The sequence below is a fragment of the Oncorhynchus mykiss genome, chromosome 16 (genome assembly GCF_013265735.2).
Source record: "Oncorhynchus mykiss isolate Arlee chromosome 16, USDA_OmykA_1.1, whole genome shotgun sequence".
Classification (NCBI taxonomy): domain Eukaryota; kingdom Metazoa; phylum Chordata; class Actinopteri; order Salmoniformes; family Salmonidae; genus Oncorhynchus; species Oncorhynchus mykiss.
In genome coordinates, this window is record NC_048580.1 from 64,666,555 (window position 1) to 64,688,857 (window position 22,303).

Consider the following 22,303-nt stretch of genomic DNA (forward strand, 5'->3'; position numbering starts at 1 on the left):
AGCAAGATGGTGACTCCACACAACAAACCAACTCCCCAAACAAGAGCCTGGAGTTGTGTTTGTGAATGTGTGCTTGTGTATGTACGTGTGTGTGCATGTATGTGTACACAGTATTTGTGTGCAGCTGATCTTAATATAACCCCATGATCCAAACACAGATGGAAGACCCTCAATAATTCATCATGTTTATTGGGTGAAAATGTGTTACTTTCCATAGACATACAACATATGTGTTGGTGTAACAGGCTAGTTATCTGAGTCACGGTCCAAGAACACAACACTGTACAGCAAATGTTTTTCAGGGAGCCCAAGTTGACTGGGATACCTGCCAGTGTTAACATAACCAGTGACAACATCTACATGTGGTAAAAAGAAAACCCAACAACCAACAGGTGACATTTATATTCTATAACAGTGATGACTACCACTGTTTGACCAATCTCTGTTAACACACAACTAAAATGTTGGGAAACTTGGTCAGATGTTAGAGATTACTGTCTGACAGGTGAGAGTGTTAGATAAATAGTATTAATATTGATTATTGTATAGTAACAGTGATTATTGTAATATTAATAATGGTTATTGGAATATTAATAATGGTTATTGTAATATTAATAGTGATTATTGTAATATTAATAGTGGTTATTGTAATATGAATAATGGTTATTGTAATATTAGTAGTGATTATTGTAATATGAATAGTGATTATTGTAATATGAATAATGGTTATTCTAATATTAATAGTGATTATCGTAATATTAATAGTGATTATAGTAATATGAATAATGATTATTGTAATATTAACAGTGATTATTGTGATAGAGTATTATAATAGTGACGATTTTCTGACAGGTGCAAGTGTTTCAGCAGGAGTGTTCTTAATGGAGGAAGATCCAGACAGACTCTGGGGTCACACCCAGGCACCAGAATGTATTCTCCCCAACATCAATGTCCCAGCTGTGTGCTCCTGAGTTAATGGACGAAGGTCCCCTCTACTACATCACAGTGTGTCCTCCCTCTGTGAGAATCTTAATGAAGGACATCAGTGAGTGTTACTGACTCATTTACATCCTGTTAGTCCCTGATTCAGACAGACAGTATCCACCGATACAGACACCTTCCCTGGTAAAACCCTGTGAGGGAGGGGACAAAAGCCAGTGCAGATGAATGGAAGGACTCTCTCAGTGAAAGTGTGTGTGAATGTGTGTAGATGTGTGTTATTGACAGGGTCAGAGAATGACAGCTTTCTTCCTTCCCAGTCTAGCTGCACTCTGATCCTCTGGGGATTCTGTCTCACTGTGAGGGGAGTGAATGGCTTATTTGGATCATGTGTTATATAATCACCACTATAAAACAACACACCCCAGGATCCATCCCAATATCCACTGTCTCCCTTCCTCTGGACAGACTCTGTGATCACACCCAGGTACCAGTACATATTCTCCCCAACATCAATGTCCCAGCTGTGTGTTCCTGAGTTAAAACCCTCAAAACCCAGGACAGTTTCTTCCTCATCAAACCTCTCTGGGTTGTCAGGAAGCTGCTGTTCCTCATCACTGTATCTCACACTGGTCAGATCATCAGACAGGATGAGATGTGGGTGGGAAGTGTTGGGGTCCAGAGTCACTGGAGCTGGACAGAGAGAACACAAACACACTACGTTAATTAAAATGAAGGGGGAATACATTACTGTATATGATATATAATGCTATGTGTTGTATGTTTTGTGCTATATTGTAACGTTCGTCGTTGGGAGAAAGAGAGGAGGACCAAGGTGTAGCGTGGTAAGTATTCATTATGCCTTTTACGAATACTCCCCCAAAAAATAAACACGATAAACGAAACAGTGCTGAACGGTGAACTAAAACACAGAACAGAAAATAAGCACCCACAACTCAAACGTGAAACCAGGCTGCCTAAGTATGGTTCTCAATCGTGGACAACGATTGACAGCTGCCTCTGATTGAGAACCATACCAGGCCAAACACAGAAATCCCAAATCATACAAAAAAGAACATAGACAACCCACCCAACTCACGCCCTTACCATTCTTAAACAAAGACATAACAAAAGAACTAAGGTCAGAACGTGACATATATACTGTTGAAGGTGGAAGTTAACAAACACTTAGGTTGGAGTCATTAAAACTTGTTTTTCAACCACTCCACAAATGTATTCTTAACAAACTATAGTTTTGGCAAGTCGGTTAGGACATCTACTTTGTGCATGACACAAGTAATTTTTCCAACAATAGTTTACAGACAGATTATTTCACTTATAATTCACTGTATCACAATTCCAGTGGGTCAGAAGTTTACATACACTAAGTTGACTGTGCCTTTAAACAGCTTGGAACATTCCAGAAAATGTCATGGCTTTATAATCTTCTGCTCGGCTAATTGACATCATTTGAGTCAATTGGAGGTGTACCTGTGGATGTATTTCAAGGCCTACCTTCAAAATCAGTGCCTCTTTGCTGGAAATCATGGGGAAATCAAAAGAAATCAGCCAAGACCTCAGAAAAAAATTTGTAGACCTCCACAAGTCTGGTTCATCCTTGGGAGCAATTGCCAAACGCCTGAAGGTACCACGTTCATCTGAACAAACAATAGTACACAAGTATAAACACCATGGGACCACGCAGCCGTCATACCTCTCAGGAAGGAGACAAGTTCTGTCTCCTAGAGATGAAAGTACTTTGGTGTGAATAGTGCAAATCAATCCCAGAACAACAGCAAAGGACCATGTGAAGATGCTGGAGGAAACAGGCACAAAAGTATCTATATCCAGAGTAAAACAAGTCCTATATCAAATCAAAGTTTATTTGTCACGTGCACCGAATACAACAGGTGTTGTAGACCTTACAGTGAAATGCTTACTTACAGGCTCTAACCAATAGTGCGGAGATAAAAATAAGTGTATATATGTGTTTGTGTGCGTGTGTGCGTGTGTGTGTGTGTGTGTGTGTGTGTGTGTGTGTGTGTGTGTGTGTGTGTGTGTGTGTGTGTGTGTGTGTGTGTGTGTGTGTGAGTGTGTGTGTGTGTGTGTGTGTGTGTAGGTAAGTAAAGAATTAAAACAACAGTAAAAAGACATTTGAAAATAAGAGTAGCAAGGGTATATACAGACACCGGTTAGTCAGGCTTATTGAGGTGGTATGTACATGTGGGTATGGTTAAAGTGACTATGCATATATGATGAACAGAGAGTAGCAGTAACGTAAAAAGAGGGGTTGGCGGGTGGTGGGACACAATGCAGACATAACCTGAAAGGTCGCTCAGCTAGGAAGAAGCCACTGCTCCAAAACCACCATAAAAAAGCCAGACTACGGTTTGCAACTGCACATGGGGACAAAGATCGTACTTTTTGGAGAAATGTCCTCCGGTCTGATGAAACAAGACCAGAATTGTTTGGCCATAATGACCATCGTTAAGTTTGGAGGAAAAATAGGGAGGCTTGCAAGCCGAAGAACACCATCCCAACTGTAAAGCACGGGGGTGGCAGCATCATGTTGTGGGGGTGCTTTGCTGCAGGAGGGACTGGTGCACTTCACAAAATAGATGGCATCATGAGGTAGGAAAATTATGTAGATATATTGAAGCAACATCTCAAGACATCAGTCAGGAAGTTAAAGCTTGGTCGCAAACGGGTCTTCCAAATGGACAATGACCCCAAGCATACTTCCAAAGTTGTGGCAAAATGGCTTAAGGACAACAAAGTCAAGGTATTGGAGTGGCCATCACAAAGCTCTGACCTCAATCCCATAGAAAAATTGTGGGCAGAACTAAAAAAAGTGTGTGCAAGAAAGGAGGCCTATACAAACTGGCTATTCCACCTCGCCGCACTGGCCTGGCTACGGGGAGCATTCCTTCTGACAGTTACACCAGCTCTGTCAGGAGGAATGGGCCAAAATTCACCCACCTTATTGTGGGAAGCTTGTGGAAGGCTACCCGAAACATTTGACCCAAGTTAAACAATTTAAAGGCAATGTTACCATATATCAATTGAGTGCATGTAAACTTCTGACCCACTGGGAATGTGATGAAAGAAATAAAAGCTGAAAGAATTAATTATCTCTACTATTATTCTGACATTTCACATTCTTAATATAAAGTGGTGACCCTAACTGACCTAAGACAGGGAATTTTTACTAGGTTTAAATGTCAGGAATTGTGAAAAACTGAGTATAAATGCATTTGGCTAAGGTGTATATAAACTTCTGACTTCAACTGTATGTGCACATTACTTATTGGAAGATCCTCTGAAAACGTACAAAGTTTTTTTTATGTAGGTTGTGCTGCCATCCTGCTAGAAGGTAACAGATTATTTTATGATTTCAATGGATTTAAATGGATACAACGGTTTAAATGGATTTTCATTGTGTTCCATTGTGTTTTTCGCCCCCTAGTGGAGCTTTCTGGTACTTAGACTGTAAGGAAAACAGGAAGAGACATGCAGAAGGAAACAGGAGGAGACGCCGAGAAGCAGCTAAAAAACGCAACGGTGCAGGTCTTTCAGTGCAGATCTCTCGTCACGCTTCAGCCTCGTAAAATATTTGTTTGTAAGTTCGATTCAAGCATAATGCTAGTGATTATAATCTTGTTATTGATAGAATTTCTTACATATCAATGTTGGTTGCATTTACTCACAAATTGCCTTGCCTTTCATGTATGCCGTCAGCTGTATTACTTTGCACGTGCGTCATGCAAACGGTAAAATATACAAGTGTGTAGTTTTGTTACTGTTTCTAGTGTAATATGCATTGTTATTCTACAGAGATGGTTGTATATTATTAGAGTAATGAAAGGAGTTAGCCAATTACCATATGAGTAACAATTAGCTATATGCTTTGGTATCATGCCAGAGTCATGGTACTGTAACAACCCGGGGTTTATAATCGCGGAAATCGACTCTGCGTTTGAACATGCTTTTGCGGCACGGTCGATAGCGCGCTGGACTTCGGGCTAGAAGGTCGAGGGTTCGAGGTCTGTTTCATTACAGTACCTTAGCACGTGCTTTGTATTTATGCAACTTCAAATGTATAATGTACAGCTACAGTATGTCGGTGTAAATTGAATACTAAATATATTAATTTCTGTATTTTGCAGTTTCACAACATAAACATTTTCAATATATTCATTCAAGAAAAGTCAGGCTATGGCAGTTTTATTGAATACTTAGTTGTTAGCTGTCTAGTTTTGCATGGGAACGCAACTCAAGGGCAGAAAATAGGTAATTCTAAATATCATTCACTCTATTTTTTTCAGTATTGGAGAGTTACAGTATTGGTCCAATATACACTGTGTACAAAACATTTAAGAACACATTCCTAATATTCAGTTTGCTGGCGCATGTTGAATCCATTGCTTCCCATAGTGGATCATTGTAGATATTTACCGGAAAATGTTGAGCGTGAAAAGCCCAGCAGTGTTGCAGTTCTTGACACAAACCAGTGTCCCTGGCACCAACTACCATACCCGTTCAAAGGCACTTACATATTTCGTCTTGCCTATTCCCCCTGTGAATGGCACACAGACACAATCCATTTCTCAACTGTCTCAAGGACTAAAAATACTTCTTAAACCTGTCTCCTCCCCTTCATCTACACTGATTGAAGTAGATTTAACAAGTGACATCAATAAGGGATCATAGCTTTATCTTTGAAAGAGCTGGTGTTCTTAATGTTTTGTCCACTCAGTGTTTAATACCCATTATATCTCAAAGACCTACTCACTGTAGTGAACTACTCCCTGCATCTTCTCCCAGACTCTGAACTGCAGGTTTCCCAGGTGCTTTGCCACATCGATCAGCGCTCCTGAAACCCTCTCTGGATCTGGCAGTGTACACTGGGCTCTGGAAGAACATTCAGGAGTCAGTGTTGCTGTGGGGTTTGATACAGAACCACAGAGAAGAGAGAGACATAATAGTCCCATTACCTTTTCACTGTATCCTTGTAGTTCTGTAGGGAAACAAAATAACATGTTAATAGATGTATTGATCTTAGAAAATCAATTACTACAATATTTATTTCATAATTGATACGGCAGTTGATTTATCAGAGGTAGATTAGTCCTTACCTGCAGGAATGAGATGTCCTCAGCTCCCAGCTCTTCTTCTATGGTTCTGATTGTGTCTGAAAGTGATGATATCTCTCTGCTCATCTTCTCAATCTTCTTCTTCATCATCTGACTCTTCTGCTCCTCTTCCTCCTTCAGTTCAGCTATCCTGGCTCTCTCTTCCTCATGTAGAAACTGATGAAGCTTCTCAAACCCCATCTTAATCAGCCTCTCTGTGTGCTGGGCCTGGCTCTGGAGACAGTAGAGAGGAATGTCAAAAATGTAAATAATTGATTATCCATAATTCCACAGGGTTATGATGAATCTTCACAGTATCATTGTATTTGAGCTTCACTCTGTATTCTTACTTTGATGTGGTTGGCTGTTTTATGACAGATCAGTTTAACTTCTCCAAAGACCTTAAATTTCTCCTGTAAGGGCTCCAGTGAAGTCTTGAGTTCTTCCTGATATGAACCAACATTATTAAGATAAAGGAGTGGATTGGCACACAGATCTTTATTTACGTGACTATATGTACATGCTGTAGGTCAAGTAGCGTTAAATACATCTCCTACCTTATGATCCAGTACAGCTTCATCTATTGGGCAGCAGTCATGGCTTTTATGCTTTTTTGAAGTTTGACACACAAAACAGATGGGCTGTTTATCCTCCAGACAGAAGAGCTTGAGTTTCTCACTGTGTTGACTGCAGAGCACCTCAGACCCTGCTGAAGCTCTCTGACTTCTATCGTGTAAGTAGGCCTCACACAGGTTCTTTAAAACCAGGTTACAGGGGGGGAATTCCATTGATGAGTTCTTTCTGCAGACTGGACATTCCCGAGATGCCTTCTGTTTCCAGTATTCCTCCAGACAGGCTTTACAGAAGCTGTGGCTACACAACAGGACCACAGGATCCTTGAAGATGTCACAGCATACTGGACAGGAGAAATCATCCTCGGAGAGAGAAGCTTTAGAGGCCATGGCTCACTGCTTATCTCTCTGTTATGGCTTTTGAATTGAAGGTTTAGTTTCACTTTTGACAACTCTTTTGATGAATGTTTACTCTTGAAAAGTTAACTGAACTCAGAAATCTGTTTTACCTGCCGTTATTCCTTAGTCTTGAATCGTTGTTTTGATTGTTTACAAATATTATTGGTCATCCTATATGTCATATCAGTTTAGCTGAATGCTGAATAGCTGAATGTTACAGCGCTGTTCTGTTGTGAGCTTTACTCCTTCCTGCTATACAAGTAAGTCAGGGGTGGGGCTCTGCTGAGTTGTCATTTATATTAGCTTGAGTCTGTGCAGGACACTTCCACTAGATGTCAGTGTTTGGTTAAATATAACCTGATTTTTATGGTCCAATGTAGCCGTTTTTGTCTCAATTTCAAATAATTTCTGTGTAATTTAAAAACATATAAAATAGCTTCTTAGCAAAGAGCAATTTCTCATGTATTCGTTTTGCTTGGACCGCCTGGGAGTGGTCTGAGTGGGAAAGGAAAACATGAAAACTAGCTGTTATTGGAAGAGAGGATTTGGTCTTATTGTCACCAGGCAGGCCAAAACTCCATCCCACCAGGCCAAAACTCCATCCCACCAGGCCAAAACTCCATCCCACCAGACCAAAACTCCATCCCACCAGGCCAAAACTCCATCCCACCAGGCCAAAACTCCATCCCACCAGGCCAAAACTCCATCCCACCAGGCCAAAACTCCATCCCACCAGGCCAAAACTCCATTCCCCCAAAACAGACTGAAGTTTCAGGCGGTCTTTTCAATCAGCTCTTACTCTAAAATGGCATTATCATAATTTTCATAATTTCACAGTGTTATTCCAACCACATAGTGTGGAAACATATACAATGCAGGAAATCATATTTTTGACCGCACTGGGCCTTTAATGCAGCAAAACGCTAAGTGTATATTTTGGTCAATTCAGCACCATGGACAGCAACTGTATGAAGTGAAAAGCAGTTGAAACTCCGACATTGGACGAGCTCTTACATTCAGTCTGCCTAGAGCAAGATGTTGACTTTTGTTGACAATGTACTAACTCTTTGAATAATGTGGATAAAACAGGTATACTTTATACTGACATTTCTGACCTCTTTCCAATATTCCACTTCTCGCTGGCAGCTGGAATTGAAAAGGTGGGAATGGAGAATATCTAACAAACATAATTCTGAGCGGTTAGAGATGTCCCTGGACAATATTTCATGGGAAAATGTTTATAATCATCCCAATGAGGAGTCTGCTTACAGACTTTTCTCAAATCCTTCAATTCTGTACTAATCCTTAAATCTCCAGTTTAAAAAAACAAGCTGTATAAAAATGTGCTCACCAATTCTACCCCCCTGTATTCTGCTTATTATAAAAAGTTCAAATACAAATTTACCCATCTACTCAGGATAAAAATCATTTTACTAGCAAATTCCTCAAACAATATAAAGGAAACTTGGCTTCTACAGCTATCCCATCTCGATGTAATGTTGAGAATAAGACCTATAATGATCCTGATGTTATCTCATTTGAATTGAACTTTTTTCGTGAATGTGGGTTCCCCTCTGTCAACGAAAATCTGAGAAATGTATGCAAATCCCTTGGATAACGTGACGGGACATTTCCCTTTTGTGCTTCAGTTTGATCCACCTGATGGCGGCAGGCCATCATTGTAATTAAGAATTTGTTCCTAACTGACTTGCGTAGTTAAAAACTTCTTCAGGATCTGTGTGTCCCCCACGAGACAGTTGAGCTAACTTAGGCTAATGCGTTTATCATGAGGTTGTAAGTATAACAAGAAATCTTCCCAGGACATAAACATATCTGATATTGGCAGAAAGTTAAACTTTTGTTAATCTAACTGTACTGTCCAAGTTACAGTAGCTATTACAGTGAAATAATACCATGCTATTGTTTGAGGAGAGCGCACAGCTATGAACTTGAAAAGTTATTAATAAACCAATTAGGCACGTTTAGGCAGTCTTGATACCACACTTTTAACAGAAATGAAATGGTTCATTGGATCAGTCTAAAACTTTACACATACACTGCTGCCATCTGGTGGCCAAAATCTAAATTGTGCCTGGGCTGGAATAATACATTACAGCCGTTCTCTTGCATTTCAAAGATGATGGTACAAAAAAATAAAATGTTGCTTTTTTTCTTTGCATTTTCTTTTACCAGATCGAATGTGTTATATTCTCCTACATTCATTTCACATTTCCACAAACTTCAAAGAGTTTCCTTTCAAATGGTATCAATAATATGCATATCCTTGCTTCAATGCCTGAGCTACAGGCAGTGAGATTTGTGTTTGTCATTTTAAGCAAAACATAAAAAAGGGGCGGCTCCTTAATTAAATTAAGGTTAAATACATTTTAAAAAATGTAATGGAGGTGATGGAGGTCTTTGGTAACTTTAAGCTATCATCGGCTGGTAATGATGAGGGGCCTTTTTGGAGAATCCGTGTCTTCCTTGATGATTGAGCCTCTAAAATGCTGTATAAATTCACCAAATCAATGCAAACTGGTATTGTTCCTAAAGATTTTAAAATGTTCAAAGATGTCCCCATCTCTAAATCTCAGGATACAAGATATTTTACACATTATCACCCAATATCTGTACTATCATGCTGTTCTGAAATACTAGAGAAACTGGTGTATCGAAATTATTTTTTTTACATTTAAACCACTTTATTTTATATGAGCACCAATATGTTTTTAGTAAAAACTACTCCACAGATTTGACTCTTTTACAACTTGTAGGTAAACAGTAATGAATATGCTCTTGGCATCTTTCTACATTTATCATAAGCTTTTGACACGGTTGATCATGAAATATTATTGATTTAATTGCATTATTATGATTTTAATGGATTTATAATTATGTTTAGGATAGAGAACAGTTGTTCGGTTGTTTATCTACCAGGGCCAAGATGTCTTGTGATGTTCCACAGGGATCGATCCTGGGATCGTTGTTATTTCTAATCTATATCAATGACCTTGCTGCTGTGTCTTCTACCATACTTCCTAGAATTTGTGTTGATGATACAAATTTGATTTTACCACATCTGAATGGTTCCAGATTTACAAATAATCTTTAAATGTTAAACAATTCAACTACATTGTATTCACACAAAATACACAAAAAGAGCCAGAATCTCAATTGGTGGGAATTAAATGGACCAGGTTTAATCAATTCAAAAAACATTTTTTATTTGATATTCTGTAGCTAAAGGTATTAATTATAAAAATATTTTAAAAAATGCCCTATTAATATTCTATTCAAAAATCAAATTATTATGTAGGCTAACTCAGGTTTTTTTTAAATGTAGTCAAGACAAGTTATGTTCCAAAGATATCTTAAATCAGAATAACGGCACAATCATTATTAAAATTAAGGTTGGGTTTTTTTCGGGCTTTTATAGTATATAGGCAAATGTGTATGCAAAGCTCCAGTATGTAAACTCAGCAACAAAAAAAAAATAACCATTTTTCAGGACCCTGTCTTTCAAAAGATAAATTGTAAAACTCAAAATAAGTTCACAGATCTTCATTGTAATGGGTTTAAACACTGTTTCCCATGCTTGTTCAATGAGCCATAAACAATGAATGAACATGCACATGTGGAACGGTTGTTAAGACACTAACAGCTTACAGACGGTAGGCAATTAAGTGCACAGTTATGAAAACACCTAAGACAGCGCTACAGTTAGACAGGACGGGCAGCTGATCGTCCTCGCAGTGGCAGACCACGTGTAACAACACCAGCACAGGATCAGTACATCCAAACATCACACCTGTAGGACAGGTACAGGATAGCAACAACAACTGCCCAAGTTAAAACAGGGACGCACAATCCCTGCAGCAGTACTCAGACTGTCTGCAATAGGCTGAGAGAGGCTGGACTGAGGGCTTGTAGGCCTGTTGTAAGGCAGGTCCTCACCAGACATCACCGGCAACAACGTCGCCTATGGGCACAAACCCACCGTCGCTGGACCAGACAGGACTGGCAAAAAGTGCTCTTCACTGACAGGTCGCGGTTTTGTCTGACCAGGGGTGATGGTTGTATTTGCGTTTATCGTCGAGGGAATGAACGTTACACCAAGGCCGGTACTCTGGAGCGGGATCGATTTGGAGGTGGAGGGTTCGTCATTTATTTTATTACCTTTATTGAACTAGGCAAGTCAGTTAAGAACAAATTATTATTTTCAATGACGGCCTAGGAACTGCCTGTTCAGGGGCAGAACGATAGATTTGTACCTTGTCAGCTTGGGGATTTGAACTTGCAACCTTCCGTTCACTAGTCCAACGCTCTAACCACTAGGCTACCCTGCCGCCTGCTGTCATGGTCTGGGGCGGTGTGTCACAGCATCATCAGACTGAGCTTATTGTCATTGCAGGCAATCTCAATGCTGTGCGTTACAGGGAAGACATCCTCCTCCCTCATGTGGTACCCTTCCTGCAGGCTCATCCTGACATGACAATGCCATGTCTGTGGAACTTGTTCAGTTTATGTCTCAGTTGTTGAATCTTATGTTCATACAAATATTTACACATGTTCAAGTTTAAATGGATCTTTGGAATTAATCATCACCTAAAAAAGCGCTGTCCATTTAGTTGTGTAAGGCTTTGAAACAACATCCACAATGTCCATGTTTTACACTCAGTTTCAACTTGTTGTTCTTTCTTCAAATTGATCAATCACTGTGAGGAGAGTTTTAAAAGCACATGCTGTTTTTATGATGTGTTTGATGTGAGTTTTGATAGCACTTGCATTGATGTCAGAGTGGTTAGAGGGACAATAGAGCCCTGAGTACCAGACCATTAGCAACCTGATGATCGTTAACGGGTTGAGTACTACTAACACATGTCCAGAGTGCAGTCAGGGATTACCACGACTCAACAATCACATAGAATTTTTTACTGTCGTTATGACTGTGTGTAATGCGGTCACTGCAACAGCTTTAGTCGAGAGCGGTGCATTTGCCATACCAAGCGACGATACAGCCAGTCAAGATGCTCTCGGTGGTGCAGCTGTAGAACTTTTTGATAATCCGAGGGCCCATGCCAAATCTTTTCAGCCTCTTGAGGGGAAGAGTCGCTGCCGTGCCCTTCACGACTGTGCGGATGTGTGTGGACCATATTAAGTCTTTAGTGATGTGGACGCCAAGGAACTTGAAGCTCTCGACCATCTCCACAACAGTCCCATTGACGCTGATGGACGGGTGCTCTCCCCTCTTTCTACTATTGGCCACAATCAGCTCCTTGTTCTTACTGATGTTGAGGGAGAGGTTGTTGTCCTGGCACCGCATTGCTAAGTCTATGACCTTCTCCCTGTAGGCTGACTCATCACTGTATGTGATCAGGTCTTCCACCGCCACGTTGTCAGCAAACTTGGTGATGGTGTTGGAGTCGTACGTGGCCATGCAGTTGTGGGTGAACAGGGAGTACAGGAAGGGAGTACACACTACTGATGGGCATTCGTGTGGAGGGTGGAGCTGTGTTGTTGCCTACCATCACCACCTGGGGCCGGCCAGTCAGGAAGTCTAGGATCCAGTTGCAGAGGGAGGTGTTCAGTCACAGGGTCCCCAGCTTGGTGATGAGGTTGGAGGGCACTATGACGTTGAATGCTGAGCTGTAGTCTATGAACAACATTCTCACATAGTTATCTCCCCTCCTGCCTAGGTGGGAGAGGGCAGTGTGGAGTGCAATTGAGATTACAGCATCTGTGGATCTGTTGGGGTAGAATGCGAATTGTAGTAGGTCTAGGATGTATGGGGTGATGGTGTTGATGTGTGTTATGACCATCCTTTCAAAGCACTTCATAATTACAGATGTGAATGCTATAGGGCGATAGTCATTTAGGCAGGTAACTTTGGAGGTCTTGGGAACAGGGACAATGCTGGTCAGTTTAAAACATGTTTGGATGACAGATTGGGACAAGTTCAGACTGAAAAGGTCTGTGAAGACACTTTCCAGCTGCATTGCTCTGGCTTTGAGAACACGCCCTGGTATTCCGTCTGGCCCGGCGACCTTTTGAGTGTTAACCTGTTTAAACGTTTTGCTCACATCGGCCACTGAGGCAAGATCACACAGTCTTCTGGAAAAACCAGGGCTTTCACGCAAGGTACAGTTTCCCTTTGTAATCTAAGACCTGCCACATACGATGAGCATCGGAGCCGGTGTACTAGGATTGTACCTTCCTCCAAAATTGTCCTTTTGCATATTTGATGTCTCGTCGGAGGTCGTAGCGTGCTTTCTTGTATGTGTCAATGCCTGTGTCTTGTTACTTATAAGCCCTAGCTGTAGCCTTTAGCCCAGCGAGGATATTGCCTGTAATCCATGGTTTTTGGTTTGGATACGTTCTTATAGTCACTGTGGGGACAACATTGTCTAAGTACTTGTGACTGTTGTGGTAAACTCAATGTTATCAGATTAGTCTCGGGAACATATCAGTCTGTGCTAGTAAAACAGTCTTGAAGCCTTGTGTCTATTTCATTCGGCCACTTCGTATTGAGTGCATCACTGGTATTTCCTATTTGAGCTTTTGTTAGTAAACAGGAAGCAGGGGAATAGACTCATGGTCCGATTTGCCAAAGGGAGGATGAGGGAGGGCCTTGTATGCGTTTCTGTGGGTAGAATTAAAGTAGTCTAGAGTGACTCAGGACACGTGTTGGTATTAGTGAGGTAGGATGGTTTTAAGTCTCCCCGTGTTAAAGTCTCCATCCTCTATAAACGCTGCCTCTGGGTGAGTGGTTTCTTGTTTGTTTATGACCCCAAACCATTCATTGAGAGCCATAGTGGTGTTGGCTTGTGGAGGGATGTAGACAGCCTGATAATTACAGATGAGAAGTTTCTTGGTAGATAAAAGGCTCTGCAGCTTAGAATGAGGTATTCTATATCAGGTGAGCAAAAAGCTAGATATTTTACTTCACACATGAAGCAGCACACCAGTTGTTATTTATGAAAAACACACTCCGCCTCTTTTCGACTTCCCGGAAGTCCGATCCTGCCGCTGCTCTGAGTACTATGTGCATAGCATCATCATCCAGCCACGTTTCAGTGAGACATAATATTGCAGATTTTCAAGTCTCTGATAGGAGACTCTCGAACAAAGCTTATCCATCTCATTCTCCAGTGACTAGACATTTTCCAATAGAACAGAGGGGAGCACCATTCGCTTTTCTCTTTGCTTCAATTTCACCAGGACCCCACCTTGTCTCCCCCGTCCACACCTGCAGTGTTTTGGTAGCCCATGGAACAAAGGAATAGGGTCCGGTATGAACAGTGGAACAGCTTAGTCAGAGTTGAAGTCGTATTTGAAGGCTAAATCGAGGTTAACACAATGCCCCATAATGACAAAGCAAAAACAGTTTTTTAGAAATGTTGGCAATTTTTTTTAAATAAAATGAAATACCTCATTTACATAAGTATTCAGACCCTTTGCTATGAGACTCATAATTGACCTCAGTGCATCCTGTTTCCATTGATCATCCTTGAGATGTTTCTTCAACTTGATTGAAGTCCACCTGTGGTAAATTCAATTGATTAGACATGATTTGGAAAGGCACACACCTGTCTATATAAGGTCCAAACGTTGACAGTGCATGTCAGAGCAAAAACCAAGTCATGAGGTCGAAGGAATTGTCCTTAGAGTTCCGAGACAGGATTGTGTCGAGGCACAGATCTGGGGAAGGGTACAAAAAAAAATCAGCAGCATTAAAGTTCCCCAAGAACACAGTGGCCTCCATCATTCTGAAATAAAAGGAGTTTGGAACCACCACTCTTCCTAGAGCTGGCTGCCAGGCCAAACTGAGCAATCGGGTTCCAGAGTGGCGCAGCTGTCTAAAGCACTGCATCTCAGTGCTAGAGGCGTCACTACAAACCCTGGTTCGATTCCAGGCTGTATCACAACCGGCTGTGAGTGAGAGTCCCATAAGGCGGCACACAATTGGCCCAGCGTCGTCCGGGTTTGGCTGGGGTAGGCCGTCATTGTAAATGATAATTTGTTCTTAACTGACTTGCCTAGTTAAATAAAGGTAAAATACAAAATATAAGATTGGGGGAGAAGGGCCTTGGTCTGGGAGGTTACTCTGACAGAGCTCCAGATTTCCTATGTGGAGATGGGAAAACCTTCCAGAAGGACAACCATCTCTTCAGCACTCCACCAATCAGGCCTTTATGCTAGAGTGGCCAGACAGAAGCCACTCCTCAGAAGAAGGCACATGACAGCCTGCTTGGAGTTTGTCAAAAGGCACCTAAAGGACTCTCCGACCATGAGAAACAAAATTCTCTGGTCTGATGAAACCAAGATTGAACTCTTTGTCTTGAATGCCAAGCGTCACATCTGGAGGAAACCTGGCACCATCCCTACGTTGAAACATGGTTGTGGCAGCATCATGCTGTGGGGATGTTTTTCAGGGCAAGGACTGGGAGACTAGTCAGGCTCGAAGGAAAGATGAACTGAGCAAAGTACAGAGAGGTCCTTGATGAAAACCTGCAACAGAGCGCTCAGGACCTCAGACTGGGGTGAAGGTTCACCTTCCAACAGGACAACGACCCTAAGCACACAGCCAAGACAACGCAGGAGTGGCTTCAGGACAAGTCTCTGGATGTCTTTGAGTGGCCCAGCCAGAGCCCGGACTTGAACCCAATCAAACATCTCTGGAGAGACCTGAAAATAGCTGTGCAGTGACACTCCCCATCCAAACTGACAGAGCTTCGGAGGATCTGCAGGGAAGGGGAGAACCTCCCCGAATACAGGTGTGCTGAGCTTGTAGCGTCATACCCAAGAAAACTCGAGGCTGTAACTGCTGCCAAAGGTGCTTCAACTGAGTAAAGGGTCTGAATGGTTATGTAAATGTGACATATATATATTTTTTTACATTTGCTAAATTTTCGAAATAAAATGTTTTTTACTTTGTCATTATGGGGAATTGTGCGTAGAATGATGAGGAGGGAAAAACAATGTAATCAATTTTAGAATGAGGCTGTAATGTAACACAATGTTAAAATAGTAAAGGGGTTTGAATACTTTCCAAATGCACTGTATGTGTGCAGCTGATCTTAATTTAACCCCATGATCCAAACACAGATGGAAGTCCCTCAATAATTCATCATGTTTATTGGGTGAAAATGTGTTACTTTCCATAGGCATATGTTACATGTGTTGGTGTAACAGGCTAGTTATCTGAGTCACGGTCCAAGAACACAACACTGTACAGCAAATGTTTTTCAGGGAGCCCAAGTTGACTGGGATACCTGCCAGTGTTAACATAACCAGTGAAAACATCTACATGTGGTAAAAAGAAAACCCAACAACCAACAGGTGACATTTATATTCTATAACAGTGATGACTACCACTGTTTGACCAATCTCTGTTAACACACAACTAAAATGTTGGGAAACTTGGTCAGATGTTAGAGATTACTGTCTGACAGGTGAAAGTGTTAGATAAATAGTATTAATATGGATTATTGTATAGTAACAGTGATTATTGTAATATTAATAGTGATTATTGTAATAGTGGTTATTGTAATATTAGTAGCAGTTATTGTAATATTATTAGTGGTTATTGTAATAGAGTATTATAATAGTGATGATTATCAGACAGGTGAAAGTGTGACAACAGGAGTGTTCTTAATGGACGAAGGTCCCCTCTACTACATCACAGTGTGTCCTCCCTCTGTGAGAATCTTAATGATGGACATCAGTGAGTGTTACTGAATCATTTACATCCTGTTAGTCCCTGATTCAGACAGAGACAGTATCCACTGATACAGTCACTTTACCTGGTAAAACCCTCAGAGGTGTAAAAGTACAGAATAATGGAAAGACTCTCTCAGTGAAAGTGTGTGTGAATGTGTGTAGATGTGTGTTATTGACAGGGTCAGAGAATGATAGCTTTCTTCCTTCCCAGTCTAGCTGCACTCTGATCCTCTGGGGCTTCTGTCTCACTGTGAGGGGAGTGAATGGCTTATTTGGATCATGTGTTTTATAATCACCACTATAAAACAACATACCCCAGAACGCATCCCAATATCCACTGTCTCCCTTCCTCTGGACAGACTCTGTGATCACACCCAGGTACCAGAATGTATTCTCCCCAACAACAATGTCCCAGCTGTGTGTTCCTGAGTTAAAACCCTCAGAGCCCAGGACTACTCCAACCTCATCAAACCTCTCTGGGTTGTCAGGAAGCTGCTGTTTATTGTTACTGTATCTCACACTGGTCAGATCATCAGACAGGGTGAGTTGTGGTTTGGCAGTGTTGGGGTCCAGAGTCACTGGAGCTGGACAGATAGAACACAAACACACTAGATCAATTCAAATGAAGGGGGAATACATTACTGTATATGATATATAATGCTGTGTTGTACTTTTTGTGTTCTATATGTGAACATTACTTATTGGGAAATCCTCTTAAAACTTCACATCTTCACAAATGTACCATCTGCTTTTTGATAAATACACTGAAACGGATTTGATGTTGTAAAGAAAATGGATGTTATTTATTTTAAAGACACTCTTCAGCTAGTCTTGTACTTTTCCTGTTAAAAAACAATGTCTCATGAAAAATACAGTAATGTTACCAGACTTAAAGGGGAAGAAATATTGTTTTTTAGACACAACTGCAAACTTCAAGGAGTTGACCATTCAATGAGTTGGTCTGGTGGGTGCACTGTGATATCATCGGCCTCCCCCTTGCTTGAGGAACAATAGAGGAGTATTAGAGGACATAATAGGAAAGCCCCTCCCCCCACCAACACTTGTTCCATGTCATGAGGATACCTGGACCACCTATTGAGATGAGCCTTTGTTCAGTAAATCAGGTGATAAATGAGGCGAAAAGGAGACTGGAGTGCCACTTTTAAATATAATTCACTGTCTCTTTTTCTGTATTGGAGAGTCATAGTGATCCAACATTGATGAATACACTGATTCGGTGAGCGAGTTTATTAGCAAGTGCATCGGCGATGTCGTACCCACAGCAACTATTAAAACATTCCCAAACCAGAAACGGTGGATTGATGGCAGCATTCGAGCGAAACTGAAAGAGCAAACTACTGCTTTTAACCAGGGCAAGGTGACCGGAAACATGACGGAATACAAACAGTGTAGCTATTCCCTCCGCAAGGCAATCAAACAAGCTATGCGTCAGTATAGAGACAAAGTAGAGTCACAATTCAATGGCTCAGACACAAGAGGTATGTAGCAGGGTCTACAGTCAATCACGGACTATAAAAGGTAAACCAGCCCCGTCGCGGACCAGGATGTCTTGCTCCCAGACAGACTAAACAACTTCTTTGCTCGCTTTGAGGACAATACAGTGCCACTTACACGGCCCGCAACCAAAACCTGCAGACTCTCCTTCACTGCAGCTGATGTGAGTAAAACATTTAAACGTGTTAACCCTTGCAAGGCTGCAGGCCCAGACGGCATCCACAGCCGCGTCCAAGGAGCATGCGCAGGCCAGCTGGCTGGTGTATTTACGGACATATTCAATCTCTCTGTCACGTTAGTCGTACGGAGGTGACCAAGGCGCAGCGTGAATTGAATACATGTTATATTTTAATGAAGACGGACACTAAACAAACTACAAAACAACAAAACCAACGTGACGCTATGCTACAAATGTGCAGACACAGGCAACTAGACATAGATAATAACCAACAAAATACCCAAAGAGGATGACTGCCTAAATATGGTTGCCAATCAGAGACAACGATAAACACCTGCCTCTAATTGAGAACCAATCTAGGCAACTATAGACCTACATAAACACCTAGATGGTAAACAACCCCATAAATCTACAAAACCCCTAGACAGTACAAAACCCCTAGATGAGACAAAAACACACATACCACCCTAGTCACACCCCGACCTAACCAAAATATATAAAGAAAACAAAGAATACTCAGGTCAGGGCGTGACACACTCCCTATCCCAGTCTGCTGTTCCCACGTGCTTCAAGAGGGCCACCATTGTTCCTGTTCCCAAGAAAGCTAAGGTAACTGAGCTAAACAACTACCGCCGCGTAGCACTCACTTCCGTCATCATGAAGTGCTTCGAGAGACTAGTCAAGGACCATATCACCTCCACCCTACCCGACACCCTAGACCCACTCCAATTTGCTTACCGCCCCAATAGGTCCACAGACGAGGCAATCGCAACCACACTGCGCACTCCCCTAACCCATCTGGACAATAAGAATACCTATGTGAGAATGCTGTTCATCGACTACAGCTCAACATTTAACACCATAGTACCCTACAAACTCGTCATCAAGCTCGAGACCCTGGGTTTCGACCCCGCCCTGTGCAACTGGGTACTGGACTTCCTGACGGGCCGCCCCCAGGTGGTGAGGGTAGGTAACAACATCTTCACCCCGCTGATCCTCAACACTGGGGCCCCACAAGGGTGCATTCTGAGCCCTCTCCTGTACTCCCTGTTCACTCACGACTGCGTGGCCATGCACGCCTCCAACTCAATCATCAAGTTTGTAGACGACTCTACAGTGGTAGGCTTGATTACCAACAACAATGAGACGGCCTACAGGGAGGAGGTGAGGGCCCTCGGAGTGTGGTGCCAGGAAAATAACCTCACACTCAACGTCAACAAAACAAAGGAGATGATCGTGGACTTCCGGAAACAGCAGAGGGAGCAGCCCTCTATCCACATCGATGGGACAGTAGTGGAGAGGGTAGTAATTTTTAAATTCCTCTGCGTCCACATGACGGACAAACTGAATTGGTCCACCCACACAGACAGCGTGGTGAAGAAGGCGCGGCAGCGCCTCTTCAACCTCAGGAGGCTGAAGAAATTCAGCTTGTCACCAAAAGCACTCAAACACTTTTACAGATGCACAATCGAGAGCGTCCTGTCGGGCTGTATCACCGCCTGGTACGGCACCTGCTCCACCCATAACCGTAAGGCTCTCCAGAGGGTAGTGAGGTCTGCACAACGCATCACCAGGAGCAAACTACCTGCCCTCCAGGACACCTACACCACCCGATGTCACAGGAAGGCCATAAAGATCATCTAGGACAACAACCACCCGAGCCACTGCCTGTTCACCCCGCTATCATCCAGAAGGCGAGGTCAGTACAGGGGCATCAAAGCAGGGACCGAGAGACTGAAAAACAACTTCTATCTCAAGGCCACCAGACTGTTAACATTGAGTGGCTGCTGCCAACATACTGACTCAACTCCAGCCACTTTAATATTGGAAAAATGTATGTAATAAATGTATCACTAGCCACTTTAAACAATGCCCCTTAATATAATGTTTACATACCCTATATTACTCATCTCATATGTATATACTGTACTCGATACCATATACTGCATTTTGCCTATGCCGTTCTGTACCATCACTCATTCATATACTGTATCTTTATATACATATTCTTCATCCCTTTACACTTGTGTGTATAAGGTAGTTGTTGTGAAATTGTTAGGTTAGATTACTCGTTGGTTATTACTGCATTGTCGGAATTAGAAGCACAAGCATTTCGCTACACTCGCATTAACATGTGCTAACCATGTGTATGTGACAAATAACATTTGATTTGATGTCACGGTCTACAGTATATAATACCTTGTTATACCCCTTAAATACTTACTGTAGTGAACTATTTCCTGCATCTTCTCCCAGACTCTGAACTGCAGGTTTCCCAGGTGCTTTGCCACATCGATCAGCGCTCCTGAAACCCTCTCTGGATCTGGCAGTGTACACTGGGCTCTGGAAGAACATTCAGGAGTCAGTGTTGCTGTGGGGTTTGATACAGAACCACAGAGAAGAGAGAGACAAAATAAAGTCCCATTACCTTTTCACTGTATCCTTGTAGTTCTGTAGGGAAACAAAATAACACATATAAAGATGCATTGAGCATAGCAAATCAATCTAAAACATATCAATTGATTACTACAATATTTATTTCATAATTGATACGGCTATTGATTTATCAGAGGTCGATTAGACCTTACCTGCAGGAATGAGATGTCCTCAGCTCCCAGCTCTTCTTCTATGGTTCTGATTGTGTCTGAGAGTGATGATATCTCTCTGCTCATCTTCTCAATCTTCTTCTTCATCATCTGACTCTTCTGCTCCTCTTCCTCCTTCAGTTCAGCTATCCTGGCTCTCTCTTTATGATATAGAAACTGATGAAACTTCTTAAACCCCATCTTAATCAGCCCCTCTGTGTGCTGGGCCTGGCTCTGGAGACAGTAGAGAGGAATGTCAAAGAAATCATCAATATCAATATTCCACAGGGTTATTCTAAATCTTCACAGTATCATTGTATCTCAGCTTCACTCTGTATTCTTACCTTGATGTGGTTGGCTGTTTGATCACAGCTCAGTTTAACTTCTCTAAAGACCTCCAGCTTCTCCTGTAAGGGCTCCAGTGAAGTCTTGAGTTCTTCCTGATATGAACCAACATTATTAAGATAAAGGAGTGGATTGGCACACAGATCTTTATTTACGTGACTATATGTACATGCCGTAGGTCAAGTAGCGTTAAATACATCTCCTACCTTATGATCCAGTACAGCTTCATCTATTGGGCAGCAGTCATGGTTTTTATGCTTTTTTGAAGTTTGACACACAAAACAGATGGGCTGTTTATCCTCCAGACAGAAGAGCTTGAGTTTCTCACTGTGTTGACTGCAGAGCACCTCAGACCCTGCTGAAGCTCTCTGACTTCTATCGTGTAAGTAGGCCTCACACAGGTTCTTTAAAACCAGGTTACAGGGGGGGAATTCCATTGATGAGTTCTTTCTGCAGACTGGACATTCCCGAGATGCCTTCTGTTTCCAGTATTCCTCCAGACAGGCTTTACAGAAGCTGTGGCTACACAACAGGACCACAGGATCCTTGAAGATGTCACAGCATACTGGACAGGAGAAATCATCCTCGGAGAGAGAAGCTTTAGAGGCCATGACTCACTGCTTATCTCTCTGTTATGGCTTTTGAATTGAAGGTTTAGTTTCACTTTTGACAACTCTTTTGATGAATGTTTACTCTTGAAAAGTCAACTGAACCTAGAAATCTATGTTTGGATGCCGGAGTTCCTTAGTCTTCAATTGTTGTTTTGATTCTTGGTTGTTTACAAAGATTATTGGTCCTTCTATATGTTATATCAGTTTAGCTGAATGCTGAATAGCTGAATGTTACAGCGCTGTTCTGTTGTGAGCTTTGCTCCTTCCTGCTAAACAGGTCAGTCAGCGGTGGGGCTCTGCTGAGTTG

The 22,303-nt window shown here is 41.9% G+C and overlaps 2 protein-coding genes and 1 long non-coding RNA gene across 5 annotated transcripts; 1 reads left to right on the forward strand and 2 right to left on the reverse strand.

Annotated features, from left to right (window-relative positions):
* Nucleotides 1-169: 169 nt before the first annotated feature.
* On the reverse strand, nt 170-7,066 carry LOC110492543 (tripartite motif-containing protein 35). Of its 2 annotated transcripts, none has more exons than XM_021566947.2 (6): nt 6,629-7,066; nt 6,422-6,517; nt 6,075-6,305; nt 5,934-5,956; nt 5,732-5,850; nt 170-1,632 (listed from the first exon to the last, which is right to left on the reverse strand). In XM_021566947.2, exons 1-6 carry the CDS (start codon nt 7,031-7,033, stop codon nt 1,061-1,063), a joined length of 1,446 nt encoding a protein of 481 aa, XP_021422622.2. In that variant the 5' UTR covers nt 7,034-7,066; the 3' UTR covers nt 170-1,060. The 2 variants fall into 2 exon arrangements, with proteins under 2 accessions (XP_021422622.2, XP_036803452.1); XM_036947557.1 differs by lacking the exon at nt 170-1,632 and adding an exon at nt 5,216-5,515.
* On the forward strand, nt 4,214-7,278 carry LOC110492553. Of its 2 annotated transcripts, XR_005036582.1 has the most exons (4): nt 4,216-4,558; nt 5,764-5,868; nt 6,213-6,804; nt 6,879-7,278. It is a non-coding gene; the product is annotated as an uncharacterized LOC110492553 (long non-coding RNA). The 2 variants fall into 2 exon arrangements; XR_005036581.1 differs by having other exon boundaries at nt 4,214-4,558; nt 5,764-6,804.
* An 8,785-nt stretch (nt 7,279-16,063) lies between these two features.
* Nucleotides 16,064-22,027, reverse strand: LOC110492544 (zinc-binding protein A33). Its single transcript, XM_021566948.2, has 6 exons — nt 21,592-22,027; nt 21,385-21,480; nt 21,044-21,274; nt 20,884-20,906; nt 20,680-20,798; nt 16,064-17,346 (listed from the first exon to the last, which is right to left on the reverse strand). The coding sequence occupies exons 1-6, from the start codon at nt 21,994-21,996 to the stop codon at nt 16,808-16,810; spliced, it is 1,413 nt and encodes a 470-aa protein (XP_021422623.2). The 5' UTR covers nt 21,997-22,027; the 3' UTR covers nt 16,064-16,807.
* Between the last annotated feature and the right edge of the window lie 276 nt (nt 22,028-22,303).